Source organism: Schistocerca piceifrons, chromosome 2 (genome assembly GCF_021461385.2).
Source record: "Schistocerca piceifrons isolate TAMUIC-IGC-003096 chromosome 2, iqSchPice1.1, whole genome shotgun sequence".
Lineage (NCBI taxonomy): Eukaryota > Metazoa > Arthropoda > Insecta > Orthoptera > Acrididae > Schistocerca > Schistocerca piceifrons.
In genome coordinates, this window is record NC_060139.1 from 13,496,794 (window position 1) to 13,510,789 (window position 13,996).

Genomic DNA, 13,996 nt, shown 5'->3' on the forward strand with positions numbered 1-13,996 from the left:
TTTTTACCTCCTTATTTTCCGATATTTTACACCAGCATCCCGACCATGTACCAGTATTTACGGATGGCTCTAAACAGGGGGACTTTGTTGGTTGTGCTGTTGTTTTCGCTGATCGAGTCGTCAAGTTACGGCTTCCTGCGGCGTTACCATCTTTGATGCCGAATTGTTTGCGATCTTGCGGGCATTGGAGCAGATGAAATGTGTTCCCAGTCTTAAGTTCCTCATCTGTTCTGACTCCCTGAGTGCCCTTCAGACCATGCAACACTTGTACCCAGCGGATACGGTCGTCCAGAACATCCTTGATGCCCTACTCCACCTGCAACAGTAGGGGAAAGAGGTAAAGAGGTTTCTTTCCGCTGGGTGCCGGGGCACGTGGATATTAGGGGAAACGAACTGGCGGATGTGGCTGCCAAAGATGCATGTTCCCTCCCTCACGTTGTTGAATGTGCTGTCCTCCTCCATGCCGTTACCTCCCTCCTGCGTCAATGGGAAGAGGAGTGGCTGGCAGTCGGTGAAAATAAGCTGCGTCTGGTCACGGCCACCACGCGGCCGTGGCGTACGTCCTACCAGTCCTGCAGGCGGGATGAGGTTCTCCTCACTCGCCTCCGCATCGGGCACAGTCCCTTAACGCACGGTTTTTTACTCCGGCGGGAGGACCCCCCAATCTGCAGTGCTTGTGGCGTCCAGATTACTGTCCGCCACATATTACTTGACTGTCTTTTATTCTCTGACCAGAGGGCGGTGGTTTCTTTGCCACCGGATTTGCCCTCTATTTTGCAAGACGACGCAACGACAGTGGTTTTGTGTCCTGTCCAATTTGTTGCCTCGGATTTTAGGGAGGGGGTTTTAATGTGCTGCTGGGTGACTGGCTCACCCAGGTTTTACGCAAGAGGTCCGCCAGTCACCAATACCTCCTTGTTTCCCTACGGTTTCTGTCCTCCATTCCTTGTGTTTCCTTTCCTTTTTTGTGCGTTTGCTCTCCTCTTGTTTTGCCTCTGTACATGAGGATTTGGAACTGCGTCAGGTCTGCGTCTTTTAGCCGTTCTCCTTGTTCGCTGTTCGTCTTAGTCCCTTCACTGCATGTGTTCCCGTTTTTATGCGTTTGGGCCCTGAGGACCAAGCTGTTTAGCGCCCGTAAACCTCAAACACACACACACTCCGATTTGTATAAAAGAGTTGGGAGGATCACAGAACTGTATATTCTTAGTTTCGTCTGTATACAGAGCTCTCCACCCTTTAGGAGCGGATATAGTTGGATAAAGCAGTGCAACCTCTACTCCTGGATTTGTCTATCTGCTTCACAAAGGTTAAGCATTTATCGAGCAGGAGGCTGAAATAAGTAGCTCAGTTGCTCCATTCTATTTCCTTGTTGGCAACAGAAATTAGTTTATTTGTGGGGTGCCAACTTTCACATGAACATGATAGCTAAGGGCTTCTCTGCATTTATGCTGATTTTCCATATTTGGCACCATTTCACAATTTTGCCAAGGTGCTCCTATAGCTTTCGTGATGTGAAGTTGAGGTTGATGCTACTTTTGTAAACAGCTGTGCCACCGGCATACACAACAATCTCACTTCCTGTGAACTTTGGAATGTCGTTAGTGTATAGTAAACATAATAGGGGGCCCAAAACTGAGCCCTATGGAACTCCTGCCACGATATCCTTCATCGTGCTTACATGTTTGCTGCATTTGAGATAGTGTTGCCTCCCCACCAGGATCGAGTCAATCACGTTGATCATTAGTCCTGTTGGAACACAAAGTTGCCGTTTGAGCACTGTGACTAGTATTCTATCGTGTACAATTGAGAATGAAAAATAATTTATAACAGCACAATCGGTAAGTGTATATATAGAACTGTTTGTTGTATAAATCAAGAGTTTTCTTAGTCCTCCTGTGTCATGTGTCCGTCCAGGTGGAATGTAATCAACGCTTACAGATTGTGCCAATATTAATGCGATATTATTTTGCCAATAACATGAAATAAGATCTGCAGGATGAATCCGAACTCTGACGACTAAATTTCATAGGCTGTTTAGAGATATGATCTGAGGATTATTGCATAAAGGAAGTGTAGTCTTCGACGGCTCCTAACAGGAAGAATTTAATTATGACATATGCTCTTTGTTATCCTAATTACCTTTCCTTCTGTGAAGACAATGTCACACTACTGAAAATCCTGTGATATCTTTCATTTTGAACACAGATCTGCTCTGTTTCTGAAAGGGTTGCACGTAAAGATGTGAAAGTACTATGATGTTGGTACGGGAACACCTCAGCATAGAGTCATCGAGGTAACGTTCCATCGCATTCAGAGGACAATTCAGGACATAAATATCGGCCAACTTATCAACAGTAAACGTATTCACAGTGCTGTGCATCAAAACATAGGAATAACATTGTCAGGAAAATAAAGCCGAGACCGAACCGAGCAGTACTGACTGAAATCTTGAGTTGTTGTTGTTGTTGTGGTCTTCAGTCCTGAGACTGGTTTGATGCAGCTCTGCATGCTACTCTATCCTGTGCAAGCTTCTTCATCTCCCAGTACTTACTGCAACCTACATCCTTCTGAATCTGCTTATTATATTGATCTCTTGGTCTCCCTCTACGATTTTTACCCTCCACACTGCCCTCAAATGCTAAATTTGTGATCCCTTGATGCCTCAAAACATGTCCTACCAACCGATCCCTTCTTCTAGTCAAGTTGTGCCACAAACTTCTCTTCTCCCCAATCCTATTCAATACCTCCTCATTAGTCACGTGATCTACCCACCTTATCTTCAGCATTCTTCTGTAGCACCACATTTCGACAGCTTCTATTCTCTTCTTGTCCAAACTGGTTATTGTCCATGTTTCACTTCCATACATGGCTACACTCCATACAAATACTTTCAGAAACGGCTTCCTGACACTTAAATCTATACTCGATGTTAACAAATTTCTCTTCTTCAGAATCGATTTCCTTGCCATTGCCAGTCTACATTTTATATCCTCTCTACTTCGACCATCATCAGTTATTTTACTCCCTAAATAGCAAAACTCCTTTACTACTTTAAGTGTCTCTTTTCCTAATCTAATCCTCTCAGCATCACCCAATTTAATCTGACTACATTCCATTATCCTCGTTTTGCTTTTGTTGATGTTCATCTTATATCCTCCTTTCAAGACACTGTCCATTCCGTTCAACTGCTCTTCCAAGTCCTTTGCTGTCTCTGACAGAATTACAATGTCATCGGCGAACCTCAAAGTTTTTACTTCTTCTCCATGAATTTTAATACCTACTCCGAATTTTCTTCTGTTTCTTTTACTGCTTGCTCAATATACAGATTGAATAACATCGGGGAGAGGCTACAACCCTGTCTCCTCCTTTCCCAACCACTGCTTCCCTTTCATGCCCCTCGACTCTTATAACTGCCATCTGGTTTCTGTACAAATTGTAAATAGTCTTTTGCTCCCTGTATTTTACCCCTACCACCTTCAGAATTTGAAAGAGAGTATTCCAGTTAACGTTGTCAAAAGCTTTCTCTAAGTCTACAAATGCTAGAAACGTAGGTTTGCCTTTTCTTAATCTTTCTTCTAAGATAAGTCGTAAGGTTAGTATTGCCTCACGTGTTCCAACATTTCCACGGAATCCAAACTGATCCTCCCCGAGGTCCGCTTCTACCAGTTTTTTCATTCGTCTGTAAAGAATTCGCGTTAGTATTTTGCAGCTGTGTCCTATTAAACTGATAGTTCCATAATTTTCACATCTGTCAACACCTGCTTTCTTTGGGATTGGTATTATTATATTCTTCTTGAGGGCAGAGAGTAATGAGGGACCTGCTACGTCAACAGCAGGAGAAGTGAACCTAATTTATTGTCAAACAACACATATAGCGTATACTGTCGACATTTGTATTGATGAGCAAATTTTTTTGTGCAGTACATATACAATGTTAAATGTGGCTCATGTATCAGAAGAAACAAACCTACGCTGTAAAGAACCACTGTGAACATATCCTTGAAAGATCTCCAGAATTTGGTTCAGGTTCACCTTCTGCGTGATTTGATATGATTAGTGACATTTCGTATTTGCAGGACAAGTTCTGATTTGGAAATGTTGGTGAAGTTAGTGTTGGCAGAGAACAGTCTAGAATTCATTATGAGTGCATCACTGTTTCTTCTTCTTCTGTTTCTGTTTGCTGCTTTTGAAGCTGGATACTACCCGCCACGTGACGAAGTAGACGAGGCAGAGTGCGAAGGCTGCGACCGCCAACACGAAGGCGACGACGTCGAGCAGCATCAGCTGCCACCAGTGCAGGTCAAGTGCGGTGCTGCGCAGGTGTGGGGCCGCCCTGTGGGAGATCACGTACTCCACCCACCACACAGCACACTCCAGGGAGTCCGCCCTGTGCTCGCAGTATACGGCAGAAAGTCTCTTCATGTTTTCTTTATACCTGAAAAAAAAAGACAAAGGAATACAATCTGGAACAATGTTGTAATGTTGATGCATTAAGTTGTTCTGAAAGCGGTGCTGATATTGAAGACAATAAAATTGGGTTAAAAGCCGTGAGCTATCTGGGGAAGATAACCTTGTGTTACTGAGTATCTTGGAGACCCTTCCAGCGTTCGGAGTCCCGTCTCTGCAGGGCTCCGTCACTGTGCGGCTCCATGTTCATTCCAGCAGGGTTCCGCCTAGCGGTTAGATTTATCACCCATTTCAGTTTCAAGGGCCTTCTGTTGGTCTCGCTATCCTTTCCCTTCTCTTGATGCTTCTGCCTTGTAGGGATCATGTCTTGCTAATTACATCCTTTTCTTTCTTGATACTTCTTGCGTTGCAACTAGTGGGTCATTGCATCTGGTCTTTGCTAGAGTTTTTACAATGGTTCTTACAAAAAGTTTTACTTACAATCATCTAACATATGTCTAGTACCTACATTGTTTTATGCCTTCTTAAAGAGCTTTACAAATTTTGGCGCCCTTTCCATGTTACAATTCTAAGATATTTTGAGTCTTAACTTATACAAGAAACCTCAAATTCGTTTTTTATTTTTGTGTAGTGTTGTGGTGTATAACATTTTAGTATTTCATGCTGTTAGACTATCTACGCCTTATCCCTTCACCTTAATCTATGGTACTATTGGTGTTATTTTTGTTTTTGTTTTTATTGAAACTACTTTCTTTTTCCCACCTTCCTCTCTCTTCATTCTTCTTTCTCCTGACAATCTTATCTGCAACATAATCTTGAAATATTGTGCTGATTATAGACCAGTAATAAAATTAATCTTCAAACTTTTTGATATGGCTCACATGGTGAAGTCCTAAGGTTTTGCCTGTTTTTGGGTTCATTAGTTCCACAGCATTATCATGAGCAATTTGGCTAATTATGACAGGTCCTTTGTATGCAGCGTAAAACTTATGTATTTTGTGTTTCTGTTTGCTGGAGAGATGGTGTGTTTTTACAAATACTTTCTGGCCTACTGAGGATGTTCTTTTAATTGCTGTGCTATCTCTTCTTTCTTTTCTTTTAATGGCTGCCCTTCTGATGTTGGAGAGTGCTGTTGCTATGACTTGTTTGTGCTGTCTACGTGGTACAATAGGAAATCTAACATTTTCTCTGGTTATGTTTGGGGGTTCAGTGTTTTTAAGTACAGTAACTGGAGGTAGTAGTGTAGTGCTATGTGGCATTTCATTTATTACTTCTTGAAAATCTTTATGGTATATATCCCAAGTGTTGTGTCTTTTGCCTGCATATAATCGACATAAAGTGCCTATGTCCTTCATAGATCGTTCTGCTGGATTTACGCTAGGTTTGTACTTAGATATGTAGATGGGTTTTATTTTGTGTTGTTTTAACGTGTTTTGCCATTGCACTGATTTGTATTGTGGGCCATTATCCGAAATTATTCATTCCACTCGACCTACTTGTCTGAGAAAATCTTGTCTAAATGCTTTACTTATAGTAAGACCTGTTGCCCGTTTTAATGGTGTCAAGGTATCATATTTAGAAGTAAGTTCCAAAACGACAAATATGAAAATATATCCGTTTTTTGCGCGTGGGAGGGGCCCCATCAAATCTGTTGCAGCTATTTCTTTTAATCTTTTAGGGATTATTGGAAACATAGGTGGTTTGGTTTGGAAAGTGACGTGTTTAGCGCTCATACATTTTTTGCATTTGATTAATACTGTTCTAATTCGTCTTTCCATATTAGGAAAATGGCTTGTTCGTTTTGCTTTTAAAAAGCATTTCTTTGGTGCAAAGTGGCCATTACTTAAATGTGTATACCATGTGTACTTATTAATTAGTTCATCTGGGATATAAATTAACCATTCATTCGTTGCAACATTTCGTCTAAAAAATAAAACATTGTTTTTTACGAGTTAGTGCTGTCGAATGTCTGAAAAAATCCTTACTTCTCCACTTGTGTTTGATTCCTAGAATTTCGGGATCCTTGTCCTATTTGTAAGTAGGCTGTTTATGTTTTTTTATTGGCAACGTTACGTAGCGCTCTGTGTGAGAATCACTGGCTGTGCTGTGTGCAATCTGTGGCTGGTTTGCATTGTTGTCTGCCATTGTAGTGTTAGGCAGCGGCAGCTGGATGTGAACAGCGCGTAGCGTTGTGCAGTTGGAGGTGAGCCGCCAGCAGTGGTGGATGTGGGGAGAGAGATGGCGGAGTTTTATAATTTGTCATGAACTGCTATATATATTATGACTATCAAGGTAAATACATTGTTTGTTCTCTATTAATATCTTTCATTTGCTAACTATCCCTGTCAGTAGTTAGTGCCTTCCGTAGTTTAAATCTTTTATTTAGCTGGCAGTAGTGGCGCTCGCTGTACTGCAGTAGTTCGAGTAATGAAGATTTTTGTGAGGTAAGTGATTTCTGAAAGGTATAGTTTAATGTTACTCAGGGCCATTCTTTTGCAGGGATTTTTGAAAGTCAGATTGCGTTGCGCTAAAAATATTGTATGTCAGTTTAAGCACAGTCCTGTATAATCGTTCAAAGGGGACGTTTCATACGTCGACCCTTAGCCGAGGATACCTCACTGGAATCTTCTGATTTTTTTCTTGTAGTTTGTGTAATTAGTGTAGCTATTGTTTATTGCTAGTGCGTAATTGTAGAGAGAATCTCTTTTGTAGTTGCAGTCTTTCATTGTTGTACAGTAAAACAGTTGTGGCATGCATGTAGATTTGCACCAAGTATTTCGCAGCTGCGCTTGCAATTAACGAGATATTATTTTTGGTGCTATGTTAATGTGTTCTCTTATTTTTGTTCTTCAAATTGTGCTTTTCTGTGTTATCGTGTGAAATATTGTGACAACAATGGCGTGTGAAAAACGTAACACTAGGCTCCAAAGTAAACTGAGAAATAATAGTGACGACGAGTGTAGCTTACCAGCACCGCTGTGTAATAAACTAACAGACATTCAAAGTAGTAACTTGGTAACTGTGCATAGTGAAATGGAGCGGGCGTCAAATAATGGTGTAGACAGTGAAACAGGTAGTGAACAGGGAAGCCTTATCAATCGATCGGTCGGCAACAACTCGCCTCAGGAATCGGGAATGACAGAACACGATATTGCAAATACTGTTGACTCAGGTTTTGGGTTCTCACCGTTTTCTCAAATGAGTCAAGAAACATTTTCTGCTTTTCAAAATGTGAATGTTGCCGGTGCAACTTTACTGCCGAAAAGCACTGAGGAACATGTATCAGACACCAGTGCATTGTTATTACAGTTAATGCAACAAATGGGACAAAGGCTACAAAAAGTGGACACAATGGAACAAAATCTTCAAAAATTAGACACAATGGAACAACACCAGAGACAAACACAGCAACAGTTAGACACAGTGGAACAAAATCTCAAAAAGTTAGACACAGTGGAACAAAATCTTAAAAAGTTAGACACAATGGAACAAAATCTTCAAAAGTTAGACACCACACTTGAACAAACGCGTGAAGATTTAACTACTGAGTTACATAACATTGAATCGAAATGTCAAAAAGTCTGTAATGAAGTAAAAACACAAATTTGTGAGCATTTTCAACCTATTTTTTCGCGGCATGAAAATGCATTACAGAATCACGAAGCAGCCATAAAAGAACTGCAAACCATTGTTCATGAAAATCATGAGACCTTGTGGGCTAAAATTGACTCAGTTGCATCTACCGATTCGGTTACGCAACTTGCAAAAACTCAGGAAATCATGAAGGACACAGTAGATTCGATTTCAACACAAATGGACACTCTGAAACTTGGTTCAGAAAAACACACTGAGGAAATGTGTTCACTATGAGAGAAAGTAGCCGAAGTTTCGGATCAGGTCACTAACTTATCTACAAAGGTAGATGATGATCTGAATGACACAAGACCTGTAGCCTTCACTGACACAGAAGAGTATGAACAAATTATAAAATTCAAACAAAATCAAAATCAAATCAATACACAGTACAAAAGAGAAATCCGGGAAGTACAAGATCAGTTGACGCAGGTAATACAAGAATTACATATTTCAGAGGACACTCGAGCTCCAGTATGGGAAGAGGGACATAGAAATACGGAACTACCACAAAATAATAACACAGGACACTTCGGAAATTATGAAAGAAATTGGCAAGGCGCATTGGATTTCGAGATGGAACCGCCGACACAACGTAACAATGACCGATATGCTACTCGCCGACACGATGATTTTGACTATAAGCTGTTCATTACCACACGTAAATTCAAAACATTTAAGAATTCTGGCAACGACATTCATCCACAAGCATGGCTCCATCAATTCTGTAATTGTTTACCTGTCAACTGGTCGTTAGAACACAGATTAGAATTTATGTGTGGCTACTTAGAGAATGAACCAGCTGTAAGAATGCGATCGGTCATTCACGATTGCCACAGTGAAGGAGAATTTTATCATGCCTTCCTCTCAGCATATTGGTCTCAAGCTACACAAGACCGAGTAAAACATAGCATCATAATGATGAAACATTTCGAACAATCTGAATTCTCCAGTCTTGTGAAAAATTTTGTAGACATGTTGCATAAGAATCAGTTTCTTTCAAACCCATGCAGCCCCTCAGAACTCATCCGCATTTGCTTAATCAAATTACCTGAACATTTACGGCATATTATTTTAGAAGGACGTTGCAAAGACGACATTGAAGCTTTTCAGGGACTGTTACAAGAACTGGAAATTGACACTGACAATCGCGGAACGCGCAAACAGGAACACAACAATTACAGGTCACATCCGTCACAATTCCGTGACTTCAGAAACAATAACTGGACACGAAAAGTCTATTCTTACAATGCAAATCGTGACCAAAACAGACACCGCCCAATGACAACCACTGGCAGAGTAATAATAGTTACAGAGAAAGATCGCGTTTCTGTAGTAATGAATATGACAGAGATTACCTTAGAAACGGACAATATGGGAACCAAAACAATTACCATCAAGGGAGACAGAATAACTTTAGACGCAACAGTCCAGCGCGCAGTTATGATTCCGAGAGAAATTCTCCACCACATGACCGACAAGAAAGAAATTATGAAATCTACCGACATGATGACAGACGAGATAATCATAACGACAGACCTGAATTTCATCAGAACTGGCGGGATTTAAACAGGGCAGGGCCCTCTCGTCACGGTGAATTTGTAGAAGTTAGCTCTCCTAATCCCAATAACGGAGCGCGCCAACAAAGACACAGACAATGACTCGCACAGCAGGAAGCCGCGTGCGCCCGCTGGCTCTGAGAAAAGAACATAAGACGCTAGCCTTGAGAAAAATTTTAGCACTCTTTACCGATGTATACAACATGATAATTGCTTTGAAGTTGAAACTCTGTGCACTAGGAAGAGTAAAGGTTTACACCACATTTCACATGTAAAACCGTTTATTGAATGATAATCTGCTTTTTAACTTTGTCTTTGCCATTTAACTTTTCACTTTACATTGCTAGTATGCTTTGTCAGACTTAGAATCTGTTAATATGCAACAATGTTTGAAGTTAAATATCCAGTCAAGAACCAAGAGAACTTATTTAAACAGAAATTACGAAGGCATTGTTATTGTGAACAGACGACACAGTGTTATTGTGTGTGTACATTCTTGCTTGTTAGTTGCATGATTATGTAACGACTATAAGGCTTACATACTTAGAACATTTACCAGTACTGCTAATGAGATTTTAATGCAACATTTTGGTTTACTTGAAAATACATTCTGGATTTAAAGTAATTTCAGTGAGATACCAGATGACACAATGGTTAGTTTATGTGACAGCTACACGATTTTATCACGACGCTACTAATGAGTGACAATTAACAATGTTGCTTTTGCAGTGTATCTGTTTTATATCTGCACAGTTTTTCTGTATTATTCTGGAAAGTAAAACATGTTTTAGTAGTAACTTTTGTGGTATAGCTACAATGAGACAGCCTTTTCCGTAGCACAACAATACATTACAGCACAGTAATTTCTTCATCACAACAATAAGCGTAATAACTAAGATATCTATACGCAAAGCATTACACTTTTGTTTATCATGATGTAAGTACATTGACTTCTGCAGAACTTAGCTTTCGGAGGACAGTAACTACGACACTTCCACAGAGATTATCTCACAGCAAGACGCACATTTAGCGCTACAGGACACGAATTTGAGTGATTAATTTTGCCCTTAAATCATTTATTTTTAAAGATATTTGAAGTACAATGATACAAAGGTTTTCCGTGACACATTTCATTCCATTGCTGTAATCTGTAACACCTGAGGGTATTATTCATTAATCCTCAGGGGGGTACACGCTTACTTTGTGTACCATGTGTTTGGCAAGCACAAGGAGCCCTAGCTAATATGGTATTTGCTTATACAACTTTACACATCGGTACCATATTTCTCTAACACATAAATTACACAGCTATCTGATCATTTAACTGAGAGACAAACATTTTTTTTACTACATCAGTGATAAATGTTTACATAATTGCACAGTTGGATAACTTCACACTTATGAAACTGTATTTTGTCTGTACTTTGTGAACTGTTCATATTTTTTCAGAACCATTGTGATACTATGAGAGCTTTGAATGATGTATTTGGTATGAGATCATGATTTTTAAAGTACGTTTGAGGTAGATGACACTATTTGAAATGAACAGAGAGTTTTTTTAGGTTTTGAAATTATTGGAGGAAGCTACGACGATTTTGAGAATTGACTGAGATGATATGATGTTATTTTTACGACGACGATGTGTATTATGCTGTTGAGGTATGTTTATGATCAATAAGCTGATGCTATATGAGGAATTTGATTATGCTACGTATTTATTGTGATGAAATATTGAAGAAGTGTCGATGAATATGTATATGTGTAATAAGGTAAGGAATAATGAGTAGTGTTTAGGGACTCTGATTTGTGGAAAAGGATGTTGTAAACCAACAATCGTACTTTAAGAGTTATGAAATGTGTGTAAATGCGTGAATGTATCACAATGCCGACGAAAACTTTTTGACCACTGTTTTATTCACAGGATTTTGTTTCTACACACTTGCAACGCAAATTCTCGACCTGTGAAATATTTTTATATGAGACTGTCACTGTAGCGGAAACTGGTGTCGTAAATATTTCGGCAAGAAAGTGACCTTCACGTAATGCGTCGTGGGCACGACGCATTACGTGGGCAGCTGCACGACAGACGCCTGGAAAAAAGCCTTTCAGAGGCACAGGTGAAAAAAAAAGGAGGCCATTATCCTCGCTATTGACATTCCTTTGCAGAAAGCATCGCAAATACGACACGCTCTAACTTGGAAACATATGATAACACTGTGGAGCTCTTAATTTATGATATTTACTGAAATGCTTAATGAAATGACGAGAAATATTTTTATGTCTATACACCTGATTATGACTACCGTCTTTCTAGTTGAGAGATTTTTCTACTAACTTATGAAATGCCTCATGACTACTGAATGATGTTCTTATGCTTTACTTTGTACATAGTTGCTTATTTCATTTGATATCTGGTTTCCAGCTGTCTTGCAGCATTGGTTTCATAAAATAAAATTAAATGCATTTGCTAATGTGAATACTTTCTGTCAACAGATCTATTAAATAATTATTTTATGATATACATTCTTTGAAAAAGGAGCTCTTGGAATGGAAAGAACAATAAGAAGGGACTAATAACAGTAACTGCATATATAATTTTCTTTTCTAGTACTTAGTAATTTTTTGTAGAATTAGTTTTTGTGGTGCACCACTTTAATTACATAGACATTAAGATGTGAATATACATTTCCCTTATCTGCATTGTTGTCTTTGGTGTACTATTTTTTCTGCTTGAGCTTTGTCATGTTTAGGTACTAGTTATATCATTTGCTGCTGCTGATTGGCAGGCATAATGTTACGGAATTTGACTTTGTATTACGCTGTTAAGCCAGTTTTACTACTGATTTATTTTTCTTGTTTGCTGCACAGTGAATTATATTAGTTGTAATATTGCAATTGCTTTGCCAATTTGAATTTTTTGTCATTGATTTTTATATTAAGTTTTTTATGCTGCTGCATTGCCTCGTCCCTTAGTTTAGCATCTGAGCTCAGTAGATTTAAGTTAGCTTAAGAGGGGGTAGACTATATAAGAAACTAACTATGATGAATTGGAAGAAATGCATTGCGAAGCTATAAGAAAATGGTTTGGAAAAAAAAAAAAAAAAAAAAAGAATTTTGAAAGAGGATATGAACCAAAAAAGTAGGATTTAGGGCCCACAGGTTTGGGTAGGATTTTCTTGGAAATAAATGATGAGGTAAGATAATGGTAAATAAATAATGAGGTAAGAAATGTGTGAACACGTAAATACAGAAAGCATGCTTGGATAGAATTTTTTGGTGGAAACAAATGTTGAAATAAGAGGAAAGATATATCGATTGAAGTTTTGGGGTGGACTGCAGTACCAAATGTCACACTAAAAACAAACCCTGTCCTGTATTTTTGTGTTATTACACTATGTGAATTTGTGTTTTTCCTGTCTTAATGTGTTTAGCTAATAAGAGTTATGTTGCAGAATTTTTCTGATAATACGTTATTTTTTTTGTAAAGATGTTTAGACATTATTTATTCTGTTTTGTTTTAATGCTCATGTGTGAAGTTGATGTTTTGAAAGTTATTTTGATCTTTTATGTATGTACTCATGTCATAATTCCTGTAACACTGATGTATATGTTAGTTCGATTCTTTTGTGAAGCCTGTACTACGAATGTTATCTGTATTGTTATGTTTTTAATGATGTATTTTGTACCTTTGTTATTGTATTCTCATGTTATAATATTGTAATTGACACCAGTTCATCAAATTAAATAACTTGTAAGCATTCACTTCACTGCACACATTTCTGTTGGTCATAGTAATGCACAATATGTAAGAAGTTGGGATTGTTAGTGTTTGCACGTGTGTTACTAATTCAGCAACGGACTGGATAACAGCATTGCTGGTTCTAAGGACAATTCCAAAAACTTCGTGAGTGTACAAGTGGTGGTTTATGGACTTGCTATCTTCTCTGCAAGACTCTTCGATGGTGATTGTGCACCTGCACAGTCGCAATAGATGGCTGCTGGCCGTCTATACAAGGTCTATAATGGGTCTGCACCTCTGGTGGCCCACCAATACCACAATCTCTACCAGGACTACAGTGGGTCTACTCTGTGATGCCCTACCTACCAATACTCTTCAAAACTTCGACTGACTCTGCTGTGGGTTTGCTCTGTTGTGGACCAACACCTGTCTGCATGTCAAGAGTCAGCACTGTCTTTCCGTTGGAAGGACAACACTACTTCTTCAAGATTGCATGGAAATCCACTACTTCTGTGTGCATTTTCTTTTACTGCTCAGACTTTGAGAAAAACACTGCAATGTTACTGTGATGAACGATCAGGACTGTCTTTATGGACTGTGAGAAAATTTTAGCTTTTGACCAACATTGTATCAATAAGTGTGTGCATTTGATATCTTT

At 39.1% G+C, this 13,996-nt stretch overlaps 1 protein-coding gene across 1 annotated transcript in view; it reads right to left on the reverse strand.

The window, feature by feature from the left end:
* Positions 1–4,149: 4,149 nt before the first annotated feature.
* Positions 4,150–13,996, reverse strand: part of LOC124778017 (UDP-glucosyltransferase 2-like) — a 38,191-nt gene continuing 28,344 nt past the window's right edge. The window contains exon 4 of the mRNA XM_047253594.1: positions 4,150–4,435. Coding sequence (XP_047109550.1) covers positions 4,150–4,435 — 286 coding nt within the window. The remainder of the gene's footprint in view (positions 4,436–13,996) is intronic.